We start from the raw sequence: 27214 nt of genomic DNA, 5'->3' as shown, positions 1-27214 counted from the left end.
TGTTCAGAGTGTGCTCCACAATGGAAATGTTTTATACAAGTTTTGCATTTGGATTTTCCCTCTCTCAGGGGCCAGTAAAGCACATTCACTTGTAATTTAAACATTTGATTGAAGCAGACCATAAGGATTATAGTATAAGTGGTATGCAAAGTTGGATTCAGTATGTTGGGTGTGCTACTTTAAACTTTGTATTTCTTTGAATAATGGTTCCTTAATATACTTAAAATAACTTTAAGCCTTTGGCTGCTGTAAGCAGAGTGTTAAATGTCTCACTGCAGTCCCAGTAGACAAATCTAGGATGTTTTTTTTATTTACTGTTGTACCAAGGTATATTTAAAGATCATTTAATGATCCTATATGAGGTATGTGCAAAGAGTTATTCTTACAGTAGACTGATCCTTATGGCTTACAGAGTGTTCAGATTTCAGCAACATAAAGGCATCAGTTAGCCCTTGTATGTAGTATGGTTTTTCGCTTAAAGTTATAACAATGACTCATTCATTATATGAATGAAGCTCCTGTGCTAGTAGTTGGTGGATATTTGCAGTTCCTCATCTTTGATAGAAAAACTCTTAATTTAGCTATTATCTAATATAACTTTGACCTATTTAAATCACCATTAGCCCATCTGTAAATGTTACTTCTGGCTTCTTCTGTAGTTGATCCACCAAAGTCTGTTTTTCAAGGGTTTTCTCTGTCTCAAGGTTCAGATTCTGCATGGGTTCTTTAATGTTTGTCCTATTCTTTTGTGTCTCAGTCTGTCCCATCTTATACATAGTCATCTATTTACAAATTTGGAGGAGTTTATTATGACTGAAACTTCTCTGCTTAGTCAAGTTTAGTTGAAAGTGATCAAGCAATTTAAAATTATTCCAGGAGAGATAGGGAGAGAAAAAAGGGATAGACAAATAGACAAGCAAAAGGCTTTCTATAAATTATGATTTAAGGACAGACTTTTTTACAGTTAGGTTGCAGAGAGGTGGTAGAGTCTCCTTTCTCGAAGATATTCAAAAGCCATCTGGACATGGTCCTGGACAGCTGGCCCTAAGTGACCATGCTTTAGTGGGGGTTTGGAACAAATGACCTCCAAAGCTCATTTCCAACCTTAATTAATCTGTGTGATTCTCTGATTTAGGCTAAAGCCTACTGATCTAAAAGGCAAATAGTGTGCAGCTGAACAGCTGTATCTTTTTAGCATTTTAAGCAGTCTGGAAGAGTTGAACCTCGTGTATGCTAGTTAGAATGTAGATCTCCATATCTGTTTAAGATGCTAACAGTAATAGTAATAATAATAAATGGATCACTTCACTGAGTTTTCCTGTTTGTGCTTAAGTGCTACTCATTCCTCCTGTCCACGTTGAAAGTCTCAGTAACTGTAGGAGCAGAATTAAGCTCCATAGTTGTAAAACATCTTTTCATCTTTTTACCATTATTTCTAAATGAAAGTCAGAAGTTGGTTATGATGCAAAAAGAATGGAATTATACTACAAGTTTTCATAGAGTTAGATTTTCAAATATAAAGTGAATGTTCATCTGGATAACTTTGCAGGTTAAGAACTTTTCATAACTTAACTGAATAACTTTTTCTTTTGTAGCTATTGAACTGTCACTAAAAGAACAAAGGCAACAGCAAACAACACTTTCCAGCTTGTATCCAAGCACCTCAAGCCTTTTAACAAATCACAAACATGAGGGCCGAAAGGTTCGTGCAATCTATGATTTTGAGGCTGCTGAAGACAACGAATTAACCTTTAAAGCTGGAGAACTTATAACTATCCTTGATGACAGGTAACTTGTATAGAATGCTTTATAGAAGTGGTTTAGACTCTAAAAATCGATCAGGAATAATGGTGTCTGCTATGTAGAAGCATATTGGAATACCATTGCAATAAAATACATTTATACATTAAATATTTTCTCTTTGGTTTTTGACACAGAAATGTAATGGTATAAAGACTAATGTATAAAGATTTCTGCATATATGTAAATTGTGTTTATGTACAAGTAATACAAATGCCTTGTGCAGTGCAATTCTTGGAAAAATTCCATGTCAGTATGGGGTTTTAAATGTGTATTTATTTTTATCTTTTAGTGATCCAAATTGGTGGAAGGGTGAAACTCATCAGGGTATAGGATTGTTTCCATCTAATTTTGTAACAGCTGATCTTTCTGCTGAGCCAGAAATGAGTAAGTAACTTTATGTTTACATATATAATTTAAGCTTTGCCTTGGTTCAAGGGATGTTTCTGTAGTCAGGTATTATCGCTGCTTCCTTTCTTGAACGGGAAGGGTTCAGCTGCAAGTTAATGTAAAGCTCTAAGTAAAACTGAGCCCTTGTTGTGCTCTTAGTCATGTCTCTGTGTGCCAGACCAAGGTTACCTAAGCTGGCATCTGTTGAAAAATAGGATGCTGCATACTGCTGGCTTTGTCATTAGCTTCCTTGAGACTCATTTAACAATTCCATAGACAGCTAGATAAATTTTGTATGCAACAGCAGCTTTTTTCTAAATTGTCTTTTTACTTGGTTGCAACAGTACATATTTAATCAAGGAAAAACTGAAGGTAGGAATCAGAAACATTTCCATTGCTCAAACAGTTTAAGAAATCTAAATTATATCGGTATGTATGTGTACATTATGGAAGGATTTTTTTGCTGCATATTGATTTATCTTTCTGTATCAACTTATTATCAGTCTAACGTACTCTAAGCATGTAGTAAAATAACATTATATATAAGGCAAAGATTTAAGATGCTAAATCTCATTTCTGTAAACCTGATGGGTTTGCAAGATGAATTTCTTGTGTTCTCAATATGTGTGTGTCAGGGGTGTGACATGCTAGCTGTGTAACATTGTCATTGCTTTGTTTATTTCTATTTTAAAAAATAAAGATCTGACTTTACCTTACAGTGAAAACCGAGAAGAAAACAGTGCAGTTCAGTGATGAAGTTCAAGTAGAGACAATAGAACCTGAGCCCGAACCAGTTTATATTGATGAAGTAAGTGTGATACAGGTACTGAGTTTTCAACTGGTGGTATGTTTAAACATGCGATGTTTAACTCTTTCATCCTTTACCTTGAAAGTAATCAGTTTGAAATATCAAGAGAGCATAACCAAAAGAGAAATGGGAAGGAAAAGTTGAACTTTTTATGAGTATCTGCAGTGCTCTAATTTGTTCATTTGCCTTGAAGTTCTTAGGAATTTCGGAAACTGAATTTGGAGGCTGCATTCAATTTAGGGCCCCACTCCAGGACTGTACAGCTGTTTACCTCCCATCCAGATGCCTGGTGTGGAGTGATGCATTTGTTCTAAAGCTTAGCTTTAAGGACCTCAAGATGCTTCAGATGTACCAATCTTAAATACTGTCTTAGATTTATCTCTAGTATAAACACTGCTGTCTTCGCCTGCACTTCCTTCTCTGAAAACTGTGAGCTTTTTGTAGCTCTAAAATGTATTTATTAAGATTCACAAAATCTCACCTTGGTGATACTGCAGGGTTCCCAGGAGCTCTCAGTCAAAGCTGTTTTACCCTGCCTTTTTCTTTTTCCAAGGGGGCTTAGATCTATTGTCTTAAGATTTTTTTTTCTTTCTTTCTCATGAGCTTCTATATCTTTCTCAACTATGGTTCTTTCGTTGTTTTGTGAAATGAAGAAAATGAGTTACTGCCTTCCTAAAATCCTATATATCTCCTGCCTCATCTATCCCTTTCTCAGGTAGTCTTCCTCCAGAGAGGTATTTGTTAGTTTGTAATCTGCAGAAATGACTTACCTCAGGCCTGTGTTGAGGTGCCTTTCAGCTTTGTCTTCTGTGATGATTCCATGTTAGTTTGCATGTTAGCATTTTGTTTTGTTGTTAAACTTCCCATGGTATATTTTTTAAGGAAGTATTTCATTTGGCTTCTTCCCACGTTTCCCCAGGGTTGAGGAGGAAAAAACATGTCTAGTTTCCACTTTCTGCCTATGTAACTCTGCCCTGTTAAGACTGTTTATTTGATACCACTCAGCTAAAAAGTGATTCTTAATCATTTTCATGTAATGTTTTGTTAAGCAGTATAGTTTACAGCAAGGCATATTTTTTGAAGAGCTTATGTATGTTAATTTTTTTTCCCTTGGTATTTTTGTAAATGGGTTACACTTAACCTTGTTAATCGAGGATATAAAATTCTGAAGTAAACCATACAACCCCTCCGAACATCATCTGAAAAAACTCTTTCCTATATATTAGTTATGACATTGCTTATGTGCTGATGGGCATCGTGCATGTGCAAAATGTGGGTTGTTTTTTTTTTCAGTGAATTTAGTTTTAAGTACCTATTTTTTTTCTCAGTGTATTCTGTCAAAACATTTGCACTAATCCCACTAGGTGGTAGTATTGTGTATGTAATAAGTAGAATGGAAAAATGGAAACTGCTCAGGAAATACTGTTTAGAATGACTTTTAAAATTAAAGGGGTATACTGCACATTTCACTTGCAGATACTAATCATTTTTTTATCATTTGGCTTATCCTTGTTGAAATATCTTCATTTGTTAAAGCTAGTATAGATGATTTCCAAGTTCCAAGAGACCCAAATGGATGTTGTAAATAGCTGCTTTAAGTTACTATTCTGAAACTGCTGATTCTTCCCCCACTCTATCCACACTAATTACACAATTTTTATTCTAGGATAAAATGGACCAACTCTTGCAGATGTTACAAAGTGCAGATCCATCTGATGACCAACCTGACCTTCCAGAATTGCTTCATCTTGAGGGTAAGAAAATCTCAGTGTTGTTGTTATTGTTTTGCTTTCCAGTAATTACTTATGTCAAAATGAATTAAAACTACTTCAGCTTTGTATGCGTACCACAAATATGCCTGAGGAAAGTGCTTAAGCCTTAACTGTCTTCTCACTTCCTGTTTCCCACATCTAAGAGACCAAAATGCAGTATTTTAGCTTTAAGAAAATCTACTCTTCTCTCAATTACCTTATATTACATTTTCATTTACTTTTCAAGACCCAGGAATACTTAATTCAATTTTCTCCATTTTTTTCTTCTTCATAGAGTAGCACAGCATAAGTGGCAAAAGCAATGTAAAGAGAATTCCATGAGAAGAATAAAAATTTTTCTGTGACTTAGGATGGGCCTGTGGGTGTTCCACATGCTTTTCACTTGCATGCATTTTCCTATTAGCACTTTAGAGTTAAGAAATACCGTACAGAGTACTACAAATACCTTAGACTAGTCCTTTAGACTCAAAGTTATTCAGAATACCTCTTCAAAGAGGCATTATAGACCATTCTATCTGGGTCAATAGATGCAGCGAAGGTTTTAGAAGGGAACTTTGGAGAAGGAAGTAAAGAAACTTGCCTGTTAAGGAACAGAACATTGGCTTTAATTTACAATCCAGATAGGACCAGACTTTAAGAAAATAGGAGATTCTGAATCTATCTAGAAGCTGAGCAAGAAAAGGTTCTTGAGCTTGTAAACTTGGGTATCTCCCATCTTCTCACAAAATCACAGAATTGTAGGGGTTGGAAGGGACCTCAAGAGATCATCGGGTCCAACCCCCCTGCCAAAGCAGGTTCCCTAGAGCAGGTTGCCTTAAATTAGTAAATACTTCATTGCTTGGATAAGTAGGCACATTTTGCATTCTGAAGTAGGGTTAGGCTGTAGTGTCCCATTTCAGCTTTCCTTCCTGTTTATTTTACGTTTGACAAAATCAGACTTTCTGTTAGTTAATTGTTGTTTGCTTTGCAGTTACATGAACCCTATGTCCTTATGCTGGAAGTTGGGGTGAGGAGGTGCACTTTTATTTTAATGTTCTTCCATTCTACTTCTGCTAGGTTTTTCTTCGTGTTGGCTTTTCCATGTAATATCTTAGTGGTTTGAAAAAGCCTTACCTGACAGGATCCCCCTCACGCAGTTAGGATTCCAGTGAAATAACAATGTGCTGTTAGTGGCTTTGATGTGCAGATAATTTAAATCATTTCAGTCTGTTTCCCCCTTCATTGTTTTGATAGGCAATCTTTTTTGTAGTACTGTTGATGGAGCACATGATCGAGGTTCCAGTGGCAAATTTTCTTCCTTGAAGAAAGATTACCTTTCAGATTACCTGAGCTTTTTTTAATGCAAAATAGGTTCATCGTTCTATTTACCTTTTTTATGTGCCGTATCTACAGCTGATACTGCTTTACACTCCCTGGATGTTAAATGTGTTTTGTTTTGTTCTATTTAAACTGGGATTCTTTCTCTGTGCTATTATTGAAAACTTCAGCTGGATCTCATTATTAAATTGTTCATGAAACTGCATCTGTTACTGTAGTTCTTTGGCATATAGTTTATAGTACTGATCATAATTTTCTTTTTTAATGTTTTTCTTTATTTTTGCATCTACACATTTCTATCCGATAATTCATTTTAAAGCTATTTTCTGACTTGCTATATAGAAATATTTATTACTCTGATAATATTTTAATGTTCTTTTCTAGCAATGTGCCACCAGATGGGACCCCTCATAGATGAAAAGTTGGAAGATATAGACAGGTAAAACATATGTGTTTTGACTCAATTAAGACAGGTTTTTAGAAATAATGGAGTTGCTACTTAAATATACTCTTAGCCATTTCTGTCAATACTGGTAAAGAAAACAGGTGTATTTATTAGTATCTTCTCATCCGGGAGGAGGTCTGAAGGATTTTTTTTTTTTTCAAGGTCACATAGTATTTTATAGTATTCTACCATTTGACATTATGGCACTTAACAGGCATCACTTGACAGGCAGTAGGAGAATTTTGCTTATCACCCCTTGTGAAAGTTCCCCTGTTTTGTATGTTCTATACTGAAGTTATCTAGACTGTAGAATAAGCTATATAACGTATTTTCTAGGAAACACTCAGAACTCTCAGAGCTCAATGTTAAAGCAATGGAGGCCCTTTCTTTGTATAACAAGTTGATGAATGAGGACCCAATGTATTCAATGTATGCAAAGCTACAAAACCAACAGTATTACATGCCGTCATCGGGCGTTTCTGGTTCTCAGGTATGTACGTAAGCTTTAAGAGCAATCGACATTATCAAGTACATACTAGGCTAGAGTTGATTTGCTCAAATTTTGCTGAAATGTTTTTTTACAATATACTTCTGTACATTACTGAAATAAATTACTGATTTTGTAAGAAAGTGCAAGTTCTAAAGTGTGGTGGGGCATGTTGGTGGCAAGTATTTCCTGTTTCTGCCCTGCTGCTGCTGCCTCCTCCACCCTAGGAGTTGGAAACCTCTATGAAACTTCATTGCCTTAATGCTCGGTTAAAAATCATCTTGCTCCCTCAGAAATATTCTAAAATGAACTAGCAAATCTTTCTCATCACAGTATGAAAACAGAATATTGTGTTTTCAGCTGCAAGCTTTAGAGATTTTCCATTTGCTAGTTTTTAACAATTCTAGTTCTTTTCTGCTCAGTTTATTTTGATCAAGGAAAAAGTCTATCCTGTTTTGAGTCACACACAAAATAAACAGCTGGAAAGTTGAAGCTGACTAGGCCTTTGCATAGTGGGTCAAAGAAAGTACAGAATCAAAGGAGTAAAATTCCTGTTTAAGAATTGTGATTCTTAGATTACAATTACACTCCGCCCTAAAAATTATACTCCACCCTAAAATCAGTGTTGGCTTTTAGCTTGCTTTTAATTCCATAGTCTAATGTACATTTGCTATATTTCTTCTTTGTAGGAATACGTAACGTTTCAAGTTGTTTTTTCAATAATTTACTTTGGTTTTTAGTGACTCAAAAAAAACCTTTGAGCCAACTTATTAATGCTCATAAAAGCATTGGAGCAGATTTAGTTCTTTTAGCTTCCTACAAATATACCCCTACTTTCAGTGTCTTTTAAAAAAGATGTGTTTTTCCAGTGTCATTGAGGAAGACATTGTATACCATGCATGTCATACAAGCAATCATGTCACAACTCTTATAAAGTAATTTCAATATTTAATTAAAGGGCATGTTTCTGGGGATTTTTGAAAGGAAAAACTGGATTTTGGGGGTGAACGTGAACCAGTATAAAGTCCTGAAAAGTTAGAAGGTCTCCTGCCTTTTCTGGCCTCCAGATTATTTTGCGATATTGATCTACACTCTTTAAATGTTATAAGAGATTCATGGATCTTAAGATAGAAGGGCTGTATGATGTTAACTTACATGAACTCAATTATGCATGAGACTTCATAATTTCTTCTCTTAATTTTTGTTAAGCTAGATAATTCAGACTGAACAAAAGCATAGGTTTTAGAAATTTAGTCTTCATTTGGAATATTGTTGAAACATCTAGTGGCAAGCTTTCCCTCCAGCTAGTTATAAAACTTTATTTTCCATTGAAACTTTTTCTTAAAACCTCTTTTTTTATTCTGCCCCCCTCAAACAATGGCAATCTCATCTGTTACAAGAAATTATAGGTTAGCTAAAGGTAGGAAAATAATGTGTGAATCGCTGTCCATTTTAACTTTCACTAAGTAGAGTTGTTATCTGGGCATCAAAAACCTCTGCTTTAGACTGCTATTTATTATACAACATAATCAGTATTTTCATTCAGAAGTGGAAGTTCTAACTAGCATGAATGATACTCATTGAAATAAAATGAGGAATACAAGTTGTCCAGTGAACTGTCTGACCTTTTTGGTACTAGAGCCTGAGGATAGAAATGCAAATAGTGTCCTTTACAAATCCGGTATTTTTTCGTACTTCAGCACCTAATAGAAGACAATCAGTCACTTTTTATTTAAAATACCTGTAATAAAAGTTTTGAGAGACTGTCTTTAAGTTCTTCACCAGATATTAACTACCAAAATTTTATTTTCTTTTATTCTTAATATTCCTTTATTCCTTCCTAGGTTTATCCGGGGCAACCTCAAGGTAATGCATATTTGGTGGCAGGCAGTGCACAGATGGGCCATATTCAAGGCTATAATCTTCCTCCTGAACAACTCTCCTCCCTCAGCCAAGGCACAGTTACTCCATCTGCCAGCTCGGTACTGCCTGGCCAGCCTGCACAAACGTCTTATACAAAGTAATTTTAAGTTATTTTCCTATTTAAACTTAAATCAATTTAAACATAAAGGACTACATATTTGAAGGAGAAAATTTGTCTTGTAGAAGTATAATTTCAATGACAACTGAAGTATATTTCAGTGCAATTACTTCCAGTGGTGTTTTATATTGGTGTTGTAAATTTGGTAAAAATTCCTGACAAATTTCAAACGTTTCTTTGTGTGTGTATATATATATACACATACATGCATATGTACGTATATGTGTATATATAAAGTTAGAGAAAATATATAAACTAGAGAAAATGCTATAGTCATAATTTTCATCATTAAACATCTGTTAAAAATTATTTAAAAAAAAATCTGCTGCTCTGTCTAGCTTTGCATAATTTTTGAGATAGTGGATATTATATCACACTTGTTTCAAATATCTTACTGTGGAAGCATGGGTAGGATTCTGCTCATTTTGTGAACAAAATGAATGGTCTATGAATTCTTGATAAAGTTTATACAATTTCCCCGTATAAAGACACTACAAGTGGCTTTCTGCTTTGGGAAGATGCAATGCGTAGGCTAAAATGTCTATATTGTGAGATAGTTTTGAATTGACCTTAGGACTCTGTATAAGGTAATTTTATTTTAAAAAGTCGAGAGAGAGATCCATTTTGAGTTATTAAAGTATTTGTTATTCTTTGGTCTCCCCAAGTTATTTAAATTTTAGGGTGGTAAGACACGCCAAATAAACAGATAAAGCAAGCTTCTGCACACTTCACCTAACTTGTTTTGCCATATGAAACACTTGGCTTTTTTCATGAGCAGAACAGAAAATAGGTGGGGTTCCGTATTGCACATTAGACTGAATGTATGTTTTATTTTAGTTTTAAAACTATTAGAAGTGTGTTAGGTGTGTTTAAATCTGAGGAGTATGTTTAAACTTTAATTGGAATATTCACTGGCTACAGCTTTATATATGCAAGGTGCTCAGAGCCAGGAGGTAGCTTTTTCTGTGTATATATAGCATGGTTAAAGGAACAATAAAAGTTGTGTTGATGTTGCTGCTCTGATGGTTTTTTTTTTTTTTTTAATTTAAATTTTTTATTTTATTTTTCAGTGCAATGGTTGGCTCTGTTGCTGGAAACACTTACTCTAACCAAGCTTCAGTGTACAGTCCACCACCTGCTACTGTTGATGTTGCTGCTTATCAGAATGCTGGAACTAATATGTCCCAGGTGCCAAACTATAACTTAGCTTCTACGTCTCTGCCACAGACAACAGGCAGTCAACAAGCACCTCCACAACAGCCACAGCCTCCGCCACCTCAACAGCCACAGCATACTTATTCACAGAAGGCTCTGCTATAGGATCCAGGACTTCGGATTCCTCATCTTTAATCTCTGCTAAAGGCAGTTGACAATGCTTTGAGTTTCTTCCTTTAATCTCTTAAACTTTGTTTATCTCCAGCTTAATAAGAATCTATCTTGGTGAACAAGTTCAATTTGCACTGACTTTTTAGGATTTTTTTTTTTAATTTTGCAGAGGAACAGATATATTTAGGACATATAATTCCTTTTAAAATGCCTAAAAATTGGTACAAGATTATTTATGTCTGGTAAAATTGGCTAGTCTGTGAAAGCTCAACACTTGCAAACTGTTGTGGCATATGTTATGTACATATAGTGTGTGATTGCAGTAGTGGCCATTTCGTATAGCTATGGTGATCATGTGAATATATTTAACACAATGTTAAAAATAATTTACATTACTATTTTATTTTAATCATGAACTGACAACCATGTTTCATAGTTTTATCTAGTTTTATGACAGCTGTGATGTCTTTTTCCAACGCAGGGAAAATGGTAATTTTGCGTATCATAGTTACACTCACAAGCTAAGGTCTATAAGCAAATTTCCAAACTTACTGGGTCTAGGTTTCATTACTTCTTGAACTGAACACAGATGTGTCATGACTATTAGATGGCTTTATCTACCAAAGTTAATTAGTTAACTAGTAAGTGATCTGGGAGGATAACAGCAAATTATGATTCTGTTTCACATACAACTAAAACTACTATTCAGAGGCTGCTAAACACATCATGGGACCACACGACAGGTTAGGATTTTGCATTTTATCATGAGAAGCACATAATTTATTTTTTCCGAGTTGTTGGTTTTTGTTTTTTTTTTTTTTTTTTTTTTAAAATGAGAACAGGAACTGTATTCTATATGTGTTGGTAGAGAGTACACCAAAGACAGAGAAATTGAGTTGGAGGAGAAATGATGGAGTTGTAAACTGGAACACACAACATGAATAACACTACTATATTCAAGTCCTCTTAATTGGAGAATTAATGGAGAATGATGGACTTTTAAATCTCTTTGCTGAACAAACTTTCAGGGCTTTATTTTTATCTCTTGTGGCCTTGCTTAGCAATTTGTTCTGTTTACTGTTCTAACACAAACACTTCTGCCTTAAACATCTGTTAATTTTTCAATTTCCAGTTGTTCTACCACTTGAGTTTATTTAGCAGTATAAATAGTTCTATGAGGCCTCTTAATTTCATTGACTTTCAGATTACTTTGAATTTTCTTTTGCAGCAACTTGCATTTCTCAGAAACTGAGCCAGGTGGCTCTTTAAGGCATGATATTTTCTTTCTACAGCCAAGGTTCTGCAAAACAAATATGGTTATGGAAGGCAGAATTCTGATATGCCTGATCAGAGTTTCTTGTACAAAGACTGGTGTTACTTTGCATTTGTATTCAATCTACTAATGCATCCTTATTTCCTCTACCTTTTCTGGTGACTCTAATTCCGGTTAGAGCAAAAGAACTCGTGGCTTCAACATCAAAGCTGTTTTCTCAGTCTCGTTAGTGTGTATGCCAGAAATTGTTCGCTTTTGTGTACTGTATTTTAGTGTGATGCTTCTGGAATTAAATGTTGCACTTGCAATTGTACTGTAAGTTAACCTCAGTTACCCCATATACTCCTGCTTTGTCTGCGTACGGTTACCTTACAAGCCTTTGTTTCACTATTTTAATAGACAGTGGTGTGTTCTGCCTGATAATGTTTTCAGATGACTAATTTGCATAACTCTGTAGCCAGGGTGGTTACAAAACATGCCCATACCTGATGTTTTCCAGTTGGTGATGTTCTAGCCAGGACAACTGGTTGTTTTGATTATTGGTATTTTCTTTTCCTTTTTTTTCTCCTTTTTCCAGAATTCTTAAGCACACTCACAAACTGTCAGTACATCAGTACTTGGTGTTACCACGAGAGTCTGTGGAATTTGAAAGGAAATGCTACCAAAAAAAATAATTCCAAGCCATTCTGTCATAGATTGTTTTTAATAGATCAGAGAGATCAGAGGTGGTTTTCTGTAGAAAGGGCATACAGTATCAGTTAGGTAGTGTCTTCTGTATGCTTTAAGTATTCGAAAGCAGAGAAACAGTGTATAGAAGTGTGTAATTTCTACACAAAAGTGAAAATAACTGTTCCGTTCAAGGAGGAGCTTGAAGCATCAAAATAGTCCAGCTGACTTTGACAATTTGTATTAGTTCTTCACATGTTGTATAATGAACTGGAATGGCTCAGCAAAAATACTTTATATTGCTAATTTGTCATTTTTTAAATTTTTCAATCTTTTTCCCTTAACACATAGAAATGCTTGTTCCTGCTTTTTTCTTTGATCACAGAAAACTTATACGTATCTTCATTTTTTCTGCCTTCCATCTTACTGATTTGGGGCATTTATCCTTTTTTTTTAAAGAAATTGAAATCACCTTTTATTTGTGTTCATCGTGACCAAAAAACACTTTTGAAAATGCAATGCCATATAAATTCAGTATAATCTATATATATTTTTTTTTTCTTCATGCCTTTATTAGAGCCACTGCTCTAAAATATTTCCTGGAACAAATCTGTGAATTTTAGTTGATTTAAAATAAGTTTTCGTTGTCCACAGTTGGTGTAGTAGATCACTAGATTTTTGGATTCAGTCATAGCATTTCTATTGCATCCTACATTTTTTTCATTTCAGATGCAGTCTTCAGATTAAATTGAATTTGGAGCTATATTACTTCATGTAGATTTTTTTTTCCATTTAGCAGAAAGATTATTTTGCCTGCTCACTTAGTTGTGTCCTTCACTCTAGTATTCTTCAGTGATGCCTCCTCCTGCTTTGCTAGCTGCTGTCGTTGCACTAATTCCTTCACTCATCCTCTCATGTCCTCTCTAACTGATAATTCATCAATTTCAATTCACCTTTCTGATGATACAGTGTCATCTACATGGAGGTGTAGCACCTTACTGGTGCTTCTCTGCTGTGATTTGTTCTGAATTTCCTTATTTATGCATTGTTTTGAGCAAGCTCATGTCTGTTCTGTCTCACTACGGTATTGAACACTGAGTATGGGTGAGGGAGGGAAATGACATGTACAGCTACTGTATGGAAAAACTTCTTAGCAAAGAAGTTAAGCGTCAAGAAGTTAATCTAAAAGTTAAGAACCGCAGGAAAAGACATGTCATTCGTGTTCCAATAGAACTAATTTTTTAATGTCTTGTTTCTTTGCATGTAAACTGTCAATGAAAGGCTGAAATATTTTCATGATATTTTGTGTAAACCTTTGTAATTTAATCCTTTCATTAAGGAATACAAAAACATTAACTTCAGGAGGGGTATCTTTGTAGCTTGGATTTCTTGAACAGGAGCGAACTCTGGAAAGTGCCTTCTGCACACTTCACATCTATAAACGAAATTTGTTTACCCATGTGTATCATCTCAGTTTTTGTGGACATAACAAAGATGTAAAGATTTACTGTAAAGCGTCCCAGGAAAAATACTGAGGCAGTTTGTTTAAGATTTGGTATGCTACACTGATGTCATGGTAGTATGTTCAAGAGTGTGCAGTTGCAGTTACAACGTATTTATCCACCTGTGCTTAATAACTGTTACCCATGTAGATGTGTATTTAATGTCACCAGACAGTCCGTATACAGCAGTAAAACAACAGTAAAAAGAACAGAACAGAAGAAGTACCGCATGTTTCTCAACAGGCGTGGAGCAGCATATTGATGGCCCTCATGGCACCCTGATTCTTCATACGTTTTGAGGGGGGAACTAAAATGGATTTGAATAACCAGAACTTCCTATAATTCTGTCAGATTGCAAATGTTTAGATACAACAAAGGAGATAAATCTGCTTTTAATAGCATGTACATATTTTGCCAATCAAATCTAGGCTGCTATTGTAGTTCTCTCTGATATCATCTAGATGGCAGGAACATCAGATTTACACTGGAGAACTGCTTAATACCTCAATTTCCTTTTTTTTTTTTTTAGTATGTTCTAATATCACTTACCTTTATTTTTGCAATCTCATTTCAAAGATTTCTGTGCTGTCTTCACTTTTAAAGGTCATACTTTAGTCCTTGTCTGCTGGGTTTCACAGACAGAATGGAAGAGAATGTCTCTAATTACAGTGGCTACAATGGCACTTTGAATTACATAACTGCAGTTTCCTGTGGAGAAGGTGCATCTGTTTTGAAGGACAAGGGAGCGTGATTTTTCCATTTAAAAATCAGGAGGAGCTTTTCAAAAAAAAAAAAAAATCTACAAAAATCTCCATTGCTAACAGCAGGCAGAATCATTTTTTACTCTGTTATTCAATTTTAGTAAAGCTGACCATCTTCACACTACAGATCCTCCTTTCTCAGTTCTGGCTGTGATGAAGAATATTTACTTTAATACTATCCAACAGCATAGTAAAACCTTGGAAGGCCTTGAAATTTGAACTTTTTGCTTCCATAAAAACACTATGTAAGTTTTTTGCAGCCTCGTTTCCTAAATTAGGATGTTTGTAATTAAAAACATTCCATTTGCTACTATGTATAATCGCAGACCTCATTCAATTTTCATGCTGCCACCTTAGCAAAAAGGTGGTAAGAGTTTTTGTTCTTCTCCCTTGCATGTGCTTCTGGAAACCCAAATCTTTTCTTTCTTTGTCACAAAAAAGAAAAGAAGCCTGCTCCAGTCTGTTCTGGTTGTAATGAAGTGTGCACAGTAGCAAAGTGCATTTTTGGTTTTGTTTGGTTTGATGCTCCCTTTGATGTTGGCATATGTATATATTTAGATATACTGCACTGTTGTACAAGAATTGTTTTAGTAAATAACACTATTTGTAAAAACTGTTAATTGTTTTTGGTATGAATGCAAAATATTAAAGTTGGAGTATTTAGTTCATTATGTTGCAAAGTCAATTTATAAATTTCATAGAAGAATAATCAGAAAAGGACTTTGCTGGAAGGACTTGGGGATGCAATGGACAAGGTCTGTTAGAAAAACTTGAAATCAAATTTTCTTATTTCTTGGAGGGGTGGGTGGTTTTTGCTGTTTTGCCACTGCCGTTGTTATGATGTTTACACAAAGATGATAGAATTTTTACTTTTCAAGATTTTCATCTGTGATTAACTTCCTTCAGTTAAAGTCCAAGTAATACATTATACTTCTTCAGTATGCTGCATACCCCCATATATATATATATATATATATATATAAATAAAATATTTTCAAGTGTTAGTAATGAACAAAAGGAAACAACTCTATTTGTGTAGTCCAATGCATATATTTGCTTATGCATCAATAAGCAGATACTAGGGGCAGGTTGTCTACACAGTTACTTGACAGCTAATGCCATTTCTGATGATGGTAACTCAAAGTAGCCTAAGATTGGGTTGTTAGATCTATGTGAAATATGTTGAAGATCAGGCTAAAGCCTGGTTCATGAATATGTTACTGCTTAAAATAAGGCCACAGCCGAAGCCTAATGGTCTTGACAGTGTTATGCTGCGTTCCTAACACAATGTTAAACTTCATAGATTTCTTGCTTGATCCAGTATAAGTACTGAAGACCACCAGAGGGCTTTGGAAGCAGTGACAGACAGGTTAGCAGTTTTGCCTGTGCTTAGGGTCTCTTCCCAAGTAAGATGAGCTAAACATCTTAGGATAGCTGGTTATGTGCACTGTGGCTTAACTCAGTGTGACAATTCTCGTGTCTCAAGAGAAAATATCAATTTGGCTGACAGGAATAAAGTGTCTTGCAGTTTGTATAGAAATGAAACATGTAAAGTCTCTGATTTGGAAAAGGGAGGAAGAGTTAAAATGAAATTTGCTGTGCCACCCCTAGCTTTAGGATGGGAAGCATGTTTCTGTTGAGGTGTCTGTTTTGAAAATAGTTTAAGAATTTGTTCCATGGTATTTAAGGCTTACTGTAAATCTGCCACCATGAATCTGTGCAACACATAAAATAAGCATCAGTCTCCACTTAAGGAGATGAAAACAACCATTTTCATTTAAACTTTCACTGAACTGCTTCATACATAATGTCTCTTCATAGTGGTCACTTCATACTGCATTATGAAGCTGGAGAACTTGATGCCGTGTTTTACTACCAGACCTGTTTTTCAAAATCTTGTGCTACTGTGTTGCAGGATGAAGGCTTTCATAAAACATAGAAGCATTTTGGTTGGAAAAGACCTCTGAGATCAGATCACCTAGTCCAACCTTAAGCCTTCATCAGTCCAGCTGTCTGGTCCAACCTTAACCTTCATTGCTCACCACATCTGTGAATTTAAATTACCTGGATTATTCTAAATCAAGGCTGTTTTGGTTGATACTGATTGTGATCCGTGCTTTAAGTGAGAAATGAGTCATAAGCCAGTGTGAGAGAATGCATGGAGAAACTTCCACAGATAAAGGCTGATTTGCATTTTTCTTATGTTCACATTGATGTTTGAGTATGTATGGGGTATATATCGGCAGCATACAATACAGAAAATAGATAATATAATAATATATTAAAATAGTATAATACTAGATAGATAATACAGAAAATCCATGGGAGAAAAAAGGCAAGTACATATTTCTAGGTGAAGACTGGGAGCACAGGGTACAACCTCTCATTTGGCTGGCCGGTGTCTCTACCACTTTATGGTTGGTCCACTTAATTTTACACTGTATATTCTGTAGCTGTTTCCAAAGCTTGATTTACTAATAAGCAAATTATTTGCCCTAGCTGCTACTGAAATCGCACCGAAATCTATTTCTAGCCAGTGGTGATGGCTCACCCCTGTTGACTCATCCATCCTCGGGTATTTGTGGATCATGCAGACATCTTGCTTTTGCAAACTGAGTGTCAGACTGTCCCAATTTTCTCTGCTTCACAAAGCATTGTGAGCATTACATCACTGGTTCTGATGTCTTTTAGGGTTGTGAAAATTTCCCCAAATTAGTTTTGTGTTTGTTCCCTGGTAACATACTCTTGTAGCTGATGGTGAAGTGTTGTGGCAGAGGTCAATTAGGCCAACCCTGCAGCAATAAGCATGGTGGCCTCAGGAATACAGGTAATATGATGTTGTGGCGCCTTGCATAAACACAAAAGGAATCATCAGCTCATCACGGGACATGGGGTTTCAGATAAACCATGGGTATTGTCTAACAGGCTCTCTCCTTAGATCTGTGTTTGCTGAGAGGGGCTCTTTTTCCTCATGGTGCTGTGAGGAGGAAAAAATAAAAATAATTTTTTAAGTGTCCACGAGCTCACTTTGTAACCAATTTCTTGCACCTTCTGTTGAATCATAATTTGTTATCTGCTTGTGTGGATAATGGCACTCGAGTAGGGTTCAGCATTAGTAAGTCTTAAAATTCCTCCTGCTCACTTAATTGTAAAATAGATTATTTCCATTTAGTCATTTATCTTAGTAAGCTTCTTCTCAACCAAAACAGCCGTGCTTTCTACTCTTGAGTACTTTTTATCTTCCTGATAATCAAGACTTCCTGTAACTGCTGGCTGTTGCTCCTAAGGTCTGGGAGTCCTGCTGATCACTTCAGAGGGCAGCTGTTTGCCTTGGTTGCTCAAACCACTCCTAATTTTGCCTGTTCCAAGAACCAGACTCCCTTGAGTTTGTCTATCTGTGAAGCTAAAATTGACACCAGATTTGTTGCTTGGTTTATTTTTTCAGTACAGATAGTAGGTAGCAAGCAACTGCCTCTCTGTAAACAGCACTGAGCAGTGGCATCCTGTAGTTCAGCAGCAGAAATACAAGGAATTCAAATCCCATCTCTCCTGTACATATATGTATAAACAGGAGAGCTGTAGATGTGTCTGTATATATATAGTATATAAATGTGTGTGTGTGTGTATACATATAATATTCCAGCAGCTCCATATGTATGTGTGTTTCTTAAGTTATCCCCTTCTTTCACATGCTTTTTCATACTTGATCCTTATGGTAAGCATGTCCATGGATAATAATGACTAGTAATATATAAATTTAATTCATTTTATATATACACATGCATATATATTGGTATATTTGGACAGTTCCACTCTGCAGATTCTCCTTCCATAATTCTTTAAGTGTCCTGTGTAGCTTTTAAGTTGTTTTTTGAATGCTCTTTAGCCTATGAAGTACTATCTCTTTCCCTCCCCACTGGTTCAGTCACACAGCTCCAATAATTGGGCTTCATATGTTTCGAGTTCCTCTAATGTTGCTTTAGCCTACAGTGTATTTGTCATGTAGCACCTTGCCATTGACTTCAGATCATCGTTTTCTGATTGGCAATTATCGTTTTTCTGATTGGCAATTGATTATGCTTATACAATCCCATGGATGATTCCAGCTTCCATTTCCCTAGGCCACACGCTTAGCAGTTTTTGCAGCCTTGTTCATCTGTGCTAGAGGCATTGGACGTGCTTTGAACTCGAGCTTGTCACAGAGGACTTCTGCACGTGACAGATGGGAGGCAGGGAGTGTAGGAGAAAATTGATAGTTAATAGTGTAAGAGCAGGCTATCCCTACATTGCATTTATCAAAGTGTGTCTCTAGGTTTTTCCAGTGTTAATTTGTATCTTCCAAAGTGAAAGTATGTCCTTCGAGACCATAGGTTGTTTCCGCAACTTTCTGAAAAACAACAAAAAAAAAGGTTTTTCAACATAAAAATTTTCTGCCCATAGTGGAGTTATTCCAAAACACCATGCTGCTCTGAAATTATTTAACATATTCTACCCTCATCTTTGAAACTTAACTGCAAGAAAAACATTCTGTTATGAAACAGCTCTAAAGATAATAACCAAACTCTCATAATCAGCTCTCCATTTCTTTCTCGTATTTCACTCAGGAGGAGGCTATTCTAGTTATTTTAATTATACCATTAGGTACAGCAAATAGGCTTAAGTGTTTAAAAGCAAATGCTGTTCTTTGGAAGTCAGTGTATGTGAAGTGTTGTACGCTGCTGAAGACAATACTCCAGTGGAAACGTCAGTCTGCCTCATTTGCCTACCCTATTGAGAAGTGGGATCTGTAGTAGACCTTGTAAGAGTTTCCACTTCAGTGTAAATCAGCATGTTTCTCTATTTTTATCATACTACATGTATTATTCTGTGTCCCGCCTCCTCTTTTCCTATTATTATTTCAGGTAATTTTCTTCCTTTTTTTTTTTCTTTCTTTTTTCTTTTTTTTCTTTCTTTTTTTTTTTTTGAAATAGAGTTTACCTCAAGACAAGTCCCAGCTAAAAAAGTATTGCGTTCATAAAATAATAATAATAAAAAAATACAGAGTCAGTCATGGGTCCAAATGCAGCACATTTGCAATCACATTGGGAATAACCATCCTGGTCTTCAAAATATTGCATTTAGCAAGCCTCTTTTACCAACTCTTTTTTTGAGTATTAGGTGGAAAAATTAGTCTTTTCTCCCTACTGTTTATATTGGCTAATTTTCAGGTAAATCAATAACTATTGTACACAACAAATACGGTGATCTTGATATTTTTCTCCTAGTATTTAGTCTTGCCTCCCAGTCTTTTCTGTGGTTGCATTTTCCTTTTATTTTTACCTAAAAACCTCAACACAATTACTGGTCACAATTCTCAGTAACCCAGCCAGGCCGCAGCCAGGGCTGTGTCACATAGCTCTTCTGAGCACGTGGAAGCAGTGGTTCACGGCTAAAGACTTGCTACAAAATCCTCCAGTGGTCTGTCAGGAATCCCGTTGCATTCATTGCAGTTTCTGGTCACTTGATTTGTTTCCGGTCATTTTCTTTACTACCTTGATTTTTAAAATGTTTCAGGACTAGGATTTTACATAATAATGTCGTTAGCCTACTGCTGTTTCACCTTTATGATGCTGATGTTGACTATATTGAGGTTATGACCTTGGAGTTCCTCCTTTTTCATTTTTTTCCTTTATTATTATTATTATTATTATTATTATTATTATTTATTTGTAAGACATTTGGTTCAGATTTAACCAAAACCAACCACCACCAACACAACCCCAACCACCCAGGAGCTCTGTCATCACAGCTATTTCCAGTCCACAGTTCATCATTTTTTGATAACGAGCAGGACCAGCCCCCCGCACCCTGCTCTTAGGGTAACTCGTTTTGGAGCAGCTGTAAGCACAGGAGCCTTTTCCCTGGCTGGGCTCCAAAATCTCCAGATCCAAATACCCACACACCGTGTCCTGGGCTACTGGTACAGGCCTGGAGTAACACTTTAACCAAGTGCTTTGAAGGAGAGCTGCAGACCACAGCACTGCATGCTCATCCTCACCAAGGTACAGGGGCGTCCCAGAGGCTGGCCCCTGCCCAGTCCATTTTCTGCATCCCAACAATGCTGTCACTGCCACAGCACAGCTCCGCGTGCAGGCAGCAGCCGTATGAAAAATGGTGTTGACCTCTCACACGTGTAATTTTGTTTGACGGTTGTGCTGTTGTATTACAGAATATGATCTCCTGGTTCATCACCTCCAGCCTGGTTTTTATCAGGCTGCACGTTCCACAGCAGTAAATTCTGTGGGCTTAAGCAACTTTCTTATCAACATATTCTGGGAAAAAAAAATAAAAATCTCCTTCATGTTTTCCTCCTAAGCCCCAGGATCCTACAGGACAGCAAAGTCTACACATTCAGGAAATTTTTAAGCCCAGCTTATGCACTGAGTTTGCAAAAATATCAAGATTTCTTTGGTTTATCTATTTCCATGAGAGGCACAAACTTTTAAATTGTTCTTTGGAGAGAAAAAAAAAAAGAAAAGAAAAATGGAATTTATCACTGTGGCACAATAGCTTTGGGTTGATTTATTTAAAGAATAAAAATCAGTCCTATGTAAACTCAGGATCAATACTGCAAGTGTAAAGTCTCAGGAGTCTGTGCTTCTTTTGAGAAAGCTGCTGAGGGACATTATTTGCCGCTGAGAGGCGGGTGCTCCGTTCAGGTAGTGACAAAACCATCACTTCTAGCACACGCTTCTCATGGACAGAAGCCTCTGCTCCGCTGATTGTTTGATCGATCTTTCATCGGTTGTGACACTGAATGCCAAACTGTAAAGGAAGTTGTGCCATTAAATGAATCTTAACTGCAGATCTAGCTTGTCATGATTTCATAATTACCAAGAAACTCTTTTTTTGTCTGAACTTCTCAGCTAAATCAGACTTGTTATCCATAGCTCTCTATGGCTATTTGGTCTTCTTTGGGGGGTTGAAGGGTAGGAGCTGGTATTTGTTTGACAATGTCTCACAGAACAAAAGTGTTACATGCACAGCTACAAGCAGAAGGGACAGCTGTTGAAGATATTGGTGTTAAAAATGGGGAATATAATAGTCAATCTTCTTGGGTAATGTTGTACTTTGGAATAGGAATGACAAGCAGGCCTTGAAGAAAGGGATACAATGATTTAATCTTCTCTTTTCTCAGCACTTCCCTGTCAGGTTTGTCAAGCACTGGCTTCGCTGGAATCAGGTCTGATGTGGGGTAGTGTCTCAAAGTCGTACAAATGGTGGAGGGAATGGAGGAAAAAGGCAAATCACCACTTGAGATGGAAGATTCAATCAGGAGAGACAAAAAAAGGAAGACTGTGCAAATAAATGAATCTTTATCATTAAAGCTTTGTTTCTGGAAGGACACACGTGCTCTGTATATAGGGGATTAACCCATACAAACTTGTAATTGTCTGTAAACCGAACAGTATCTTAAGGCCGTTTAAAAAGTAAGCTTTTTTTCACAGAGCTGTTATGAAAGATATGAAGTAAGGCAGGGCTCTGAGTGAAAACAGAGCTAGGGTGTGTTCTGTAGCATCAAGGGACTTACGGGAGCTTCCTGCCCTGGGTGCTGTAGTAAGGTGCCTCACCTAGGAGAGGTTTGTTCAAAACAAACAAAAATGGAGGATAAATAGGCAAATCTTTTTGGCTGGTGTTCTGACTCCTATGACATGTGATTTCTTGACCATCTCAGTGTTCATCTTCAATTGCTTACATTTTTACTGGCTTGTAGGAAAAAAAAAAAAAAAAACAACCAACACAAGAGTTTCTATGATTTATGAAGCACTTTATCTTTCTTCCCCTTATACCTGTTCTTGCTGTTTGCCACTTTGCTACAAAGGCTTAAAGGAAGCACGGAATGTATATGCAGAGCGTGGTTTGCTATATCCTGCTTTACTGCCTCTGTGACATTTGCTGATTTGGTTTCCTGTAAAAACTTGGATACATCAGCTCACTTCTGGTCACAGATAACAGGCAGGAAGAGCTGCCAGGGCTCCAAAAAAGAATACTCCATATAAATCCTCCATGCGGCACTGAGCTGAAGTGTTTTTATTTTAGGAAGAAAAAGCAAACGGCATGTTTTGATACTGCAGGAGGAAGCTGTTCTCAGAAAATACAGATACCTCAAGTCGTTCGTGACTTCAAACCCGTCGCTTTACAGAACGACTCGATAAGATGACAATGTCCGTATGAAATGGAAGGGGAGAGAGCGAAGTTGTCGTGGTGCAGCCTTCCTGGCTGCTTGGCAGGCTGCCGCGCTCGGTCTGCCCGAGCAGTTACACACTGTGCTGGGTAAAATAACAAATGGTACGCTCGCTGTTGTACGTTCAGAACAGACTGTGAGGAGTTGTTATAAAGAGCCGAGCAGTGCAGATATCTAGTTTCTGGGAGGGATAGGGGAGGTAATCTGACTTGGGTTTAAATGCAGATAGCAAAGCCAACGAGGCAATGAAAAATCAGGGTGTTTTAACTACAGGCATTGCTTGAAATGACAGAGAATTGCTTTGAAATTTTAGGTTTTTAAAACCTAGAGGCTTCAATGTCTTCTGTGAAATGGTGGAGATAGCAAATTATAGGAGACGCATTGGTCTTTCCAAAAGAAATGTGCCCCAAAAGGGAAAAACATTACCCTATCATAAAACTATTCTTAATCCATCATAACAATTGTTTCCTTTTGCATTTTCCTGATTTAACTGCCACTGGTTTCACATTTTCAAAGCCATTTTGATGCCTGCCTCCTGTTGAAATGAGGCATCAAAATAATCCAGCCATGACTGTGGATGATCTCTTGCTTCCAGCCAAGGTACCAGGAAAGGCAAATAAATAACCCCAAACTCTTCCTGTTCTGGATTATTATCCCTTTCTGCTAGGTACCTTTTACATTTTTCTGGATGCTTTTTCCCGTATGAGTGTGTGTTTTTTAAAGTTTGACTTACAAAAGAAATGCTTTGTCCATCTATGAAAATACCTACAAAATTTTGGAATCCAAGTCACCCACAACCAACCCGTATCTGTATGAACACAGGAGATGAAGGCTTTTCTGGTAACAGGACCACTGCTGTTTGACCACATTGGAGATACAGGATTATTTCCTAGGAGAGAAAGGGAGAGTATAAGAGGCTCCTCAGCCCCATGGTGCTGTAAGCATCCACGTGTGAGGGCTGAGCCCCACTGCTGGTGTAAAAAAAAAAAAGGATGAAGTCACAGACAACACTCCTCCTGTGCTCTGCAGATTGTCTCGTGGAGCAGGATTTTATCACCTTGTACTCAGACCAATGCTGCTTTGGTCTTTTATGTGGTTTTCAGAGCAATGTTTGAGTTTGGCTGCCCGGTGTTCTGAGGGAAAATTTCGTGAGAGTACTTCATCATTCACTCTGCAAACAAGTGTTATCTTTGGGAACATTACTGGCTCATCTATGCATGGTCATCATACAAACATTGGTCAGCCTACTCAGTACGTTACATTGGCATGCCTTAAACTAGTGAAATGTACACAAAGAACATGCAGAAATCCAGTAGTTTAGTCTAAATTCCAGGAGCTGTGGATTCTGGTCCTGTTTTCACGTCACAGGAGTGCTGTTTTCCTGGATTTGAAATCTCTTGGCATAACTCCCAGGAATCTGGACTACTTCCCTCTAGATTTTACAAAGTCAATATTCATAAATATTCTCAAGAAAATGCCTGTCGAGTCTGTTACACGGTGGTACAAGACATTTCACTTAAATCTCAGCATTTAATGCTTATTTTAACAGTTATTTTGATGGGAAGCCAGTTGGACAAGTGACAATGAAATTGGTTGTTTTCTCTAAGTACGTAGCAGGTACAGCTTGGCTTTGGGGCAGCGTGAGATTTTCTGACTCCTCATAACACTCCCTAGTAGAAGAGAAAAAGGTGATTCAGCCTCTCTGCTTGCTCGCCAGGGCACTTCTGCTTAAAATGCTCTCCAGTGAAGAGCTGAAGTGATGACATGCATTAGGATGCTTCTGGCCCAAGTCAACAGTTTCATCCCTGGTTCACAACAGCACTCAGACAGCAGGTCCTTTGGGGTGGTGTAGTGCTGTTCTTGTGTTTAATGTGTTGCTACATTTCTTACTAACTTTGGGGCTCTTGCCAAACTTCTAAGAACTCAAGGCAAGGCTGCTGAATTTCCAAGAACTTAGACTCGCCCTTCCCATTTTATCAAATGTTGTAAGAGGAGAACAGTTATGACTTTGTTTTCTCTTTATCTTTCTCCCACTAAGATCTAGCAGAGCAGATGCTGTATCAAGAGAGGGTGGTAAGGTCTTTATTTCTTGGAGCAGCACTGCCCCGAAGTTCAGCTATGGGTGAGCAGATGGAGAAAAAATGAGAAAGCTCATTATCGCAACTCCAGCAGCCTCCCGAGGTCCAGGTAAGGATTAATCCCTCAAGTGTCTTTTATAGCACTGTTTCAGTATGTCTTCTCACAACAGCACTCAGCATCATCCCAATCCCTCCACCAGAGCTACTCCCACAGGTCAGGTAGCACCAGCCTCCCTCCCTCTACCCATCTCACTAGTGATTCCTCTTCAGACCACAATCTATGAAATTGTTGCATGGCTTTCATTTCATTTGAAATACGCTGGAGGGTAGGGATAGCTGTGAGAATGTCTCAGCCGCTTTTTGGCTCATAAATTTCAGTGTATTTACTACTCAAATACATGCATCTCTATATTTGCTCCTCCAGTAAGTCTCGGTGGGTAGTAACAATATCATTTTAAGGGTAAGCAGGCAAAGGTAGGAATAAAGCGAAATGCAGTCACTACGTTGGGTACTTCGGGCTGGCTTTGTGGAGAACTGTGTGTTCATCGGGACTGGCGATGTTCCTGGGCGATGCTGCTGCAACAGGACACATGCTGTGCATGTGATGGGAAGTCTCCCATGGGAGGCATCCACCGCTGTACATGTGCCCAGATCTAATGCACCCTGCTGCGGTCTAGTGAGTCAGCCCATGTTGTGAATCCACCATGACAAGCATTTTTTAAACAATAGTGAGCTGAGCCTGAATTCTAAACAGTTTTGGACTAATCAAAACTAAATTATTTATTAATTTTGAAATGTAAGATAAAAACATCATTCTCAAACTTGGTTATTCTCAGCAGAGAAAAATTTACTGCATTTATGAGCAAACATAGGGTGAGCTGTATGGCAGCACAGGGCCATCTCCTGGTCCTGGTGCTGGCCTAAAGAGAAGTCCTTGGGAGGGACACTCAGTCTCTTCTGCCACAGAGGGAATTGAGGCATTGAGGCATGATTTTTTTTTCCCCATTCTGCATGGAATGTTATACAAAAAAAAAAAAAAAAAAAAAAAAAGCGCTATTAAAAAGCTATTGCTGAAATTAGAATGAAATTCAACAATTTTCTGCAACATAAAATTTCACTTTCTCCCTACTATATTGAAAACGCAATAATATGTAGTCAGACACTGTTTGGTTTACACAATACTTCAAAATATTTCATCTTTCTTGAGTTCATTTTCTGAGGAAAAAGATTTTTAGATTCTGCAAAAAAATCCAGAGCGCAAGGCTTCTTTGAATGAGAAAGGATACCTGAACATTAAATGGTGGATGTAACTGCAATTATTAGTGCCTTTACTGAAACAAAGTATATTTCCTTTTAGAGGTCTAGTATTCTGCCTGTGGATAAACCCAATACTATGGGTAACACTTCATAAACTTGAGGATAGCATGTATTTAAACTTTAACTTCTTTAACAATAATCTGACTCATTTTGGGAAGGTATCATTGTTTTTTTAATAGGTGCAGATTTTTTAACTCTTACTGTTTAATTTCATATTTCTTTGGGAATCTGAACTTAAATCAGATTCCTTTTTTTTTTTTTTTTTTAATAAAACTCATCTGTCACATGTGCAGTACTTTGTTGCTGTAACCATTATGATTTAATATCCATGGTGACAGAGATTTAGTGGTATACTGATTACTGGTATAGACTTTTATTTTTTTTTTTAAAGTTGCAAAGTTTTTCAACTACTACCCAACAGAATAGTTGCTAAAAGCATTGGCAGAATTCAAAGACTTCTCAGGTATCATCTTAATGCTTACAGGATCAAACCAGTGATTAATGAGTGTGGTCTATGCTTTTGTCCCAGGTTAGATTACCTGAAGTAAAGCTAAAGCTAAAAGAAACAAAGAACCCCACAAATAATCTTTCCTGCAAACAAAGCCAACCCAGACTTTCTACTTTACAGTTACCTAACAATCCTCTAACCTGCTCAGAGAAGTTTCTTCTTAGATACAGTCACCTGCTCATTTCTTTCTGTCCTAGAGTATGGTAGTCCCTGTTGGACCTGTGAGAGCTCACGTCTATGGTTATATTTTGAGTTAGTACTGACAGTGGATATGAAGACTGTTGTCTTTGAATTAAACTGGATTTTCTTGTGTTTGTACCATGATGTGGCAAATAGAAGTGATTGACAAACCAGCTTTGTATTGTTTGTTCTTCCAGCTTTCTCTATCATGCCTCAACATTTGTCTTTCATTTCTAAAAAGCCTACTTCTCGGTGAGAAAAACCTCCTCATCCTTTATTAAGGTCTTTATTCCATCTGTGAACTGCCATTTTTCTGCTG

At 37.0% G+C, this 27214-nt stretch overlaps 1 protein-coding gene across 3 annotated transcripts in view; it reads left to right on the top strand.

The window, feature by feature from the left end:
* The window catches only part of STAM (signal transducing adaptor molecule), a 36216-nt gene extending 20963 nt beyond the window's left edge, over window positions 1-15253 (top strand). For all 3 annotated transcript variants that reach the window (XM_040547906.1, XM_040547909.1, XM_040547907.1), the window contains exons 7-14: window positions 1596-1788; window positions 2093-2187; window positions 2910-2998; window positions 4665-4752; window positions 6472-6526; window positions 6869-7022; window positions 8864-9039; window positions 10131-15253. In XM_040547906.1, the coding sequence (XP_040403840.1) occupies window positions 1596-1788; window positions 2093-2187; window positions 2910-2998; window positions 4665-4752; window positions 6472-6526; window positions 6869-7022; window positions 8864-9039; window positions 10131-10380 (1100 nt within the window). In that variant the 3' untranslated portion in view covers window positions 10381-15253. The remainder of the gene's footprint in view (window positions 1-1595; window positions 1789-2092; window positions 2188-2909; window positions 2999-4664; window positions 4753-6471; window positions 6527-6868; window positions 7023-8863; window positions 9040-10130) is intronic.
* The last annotated feature ends 11961 nt before the right edge of the window (window positions 15254-27214 follow it).

The sequence above is a fragment of the Cygnus olor genome, chromosome 2, assembly GCF_009769625.2.
Source record: "Cygnus olor isolate bCygOlo1 chromosome 2, bCygOlo1.pri.v2, whole genome shotgun sequence".
In the NCBI taxonomy this organism is placed as follows: Eukaryota; Metazoa; Chordata; class Aves; order Anseriformes; family Anatidae; genus Cygnus; species Cygnus olor.
Note: the sequence above shows the minus strand (reverse complement) of the source record. Positions and strands in the feature narration are given on the sequence as shown.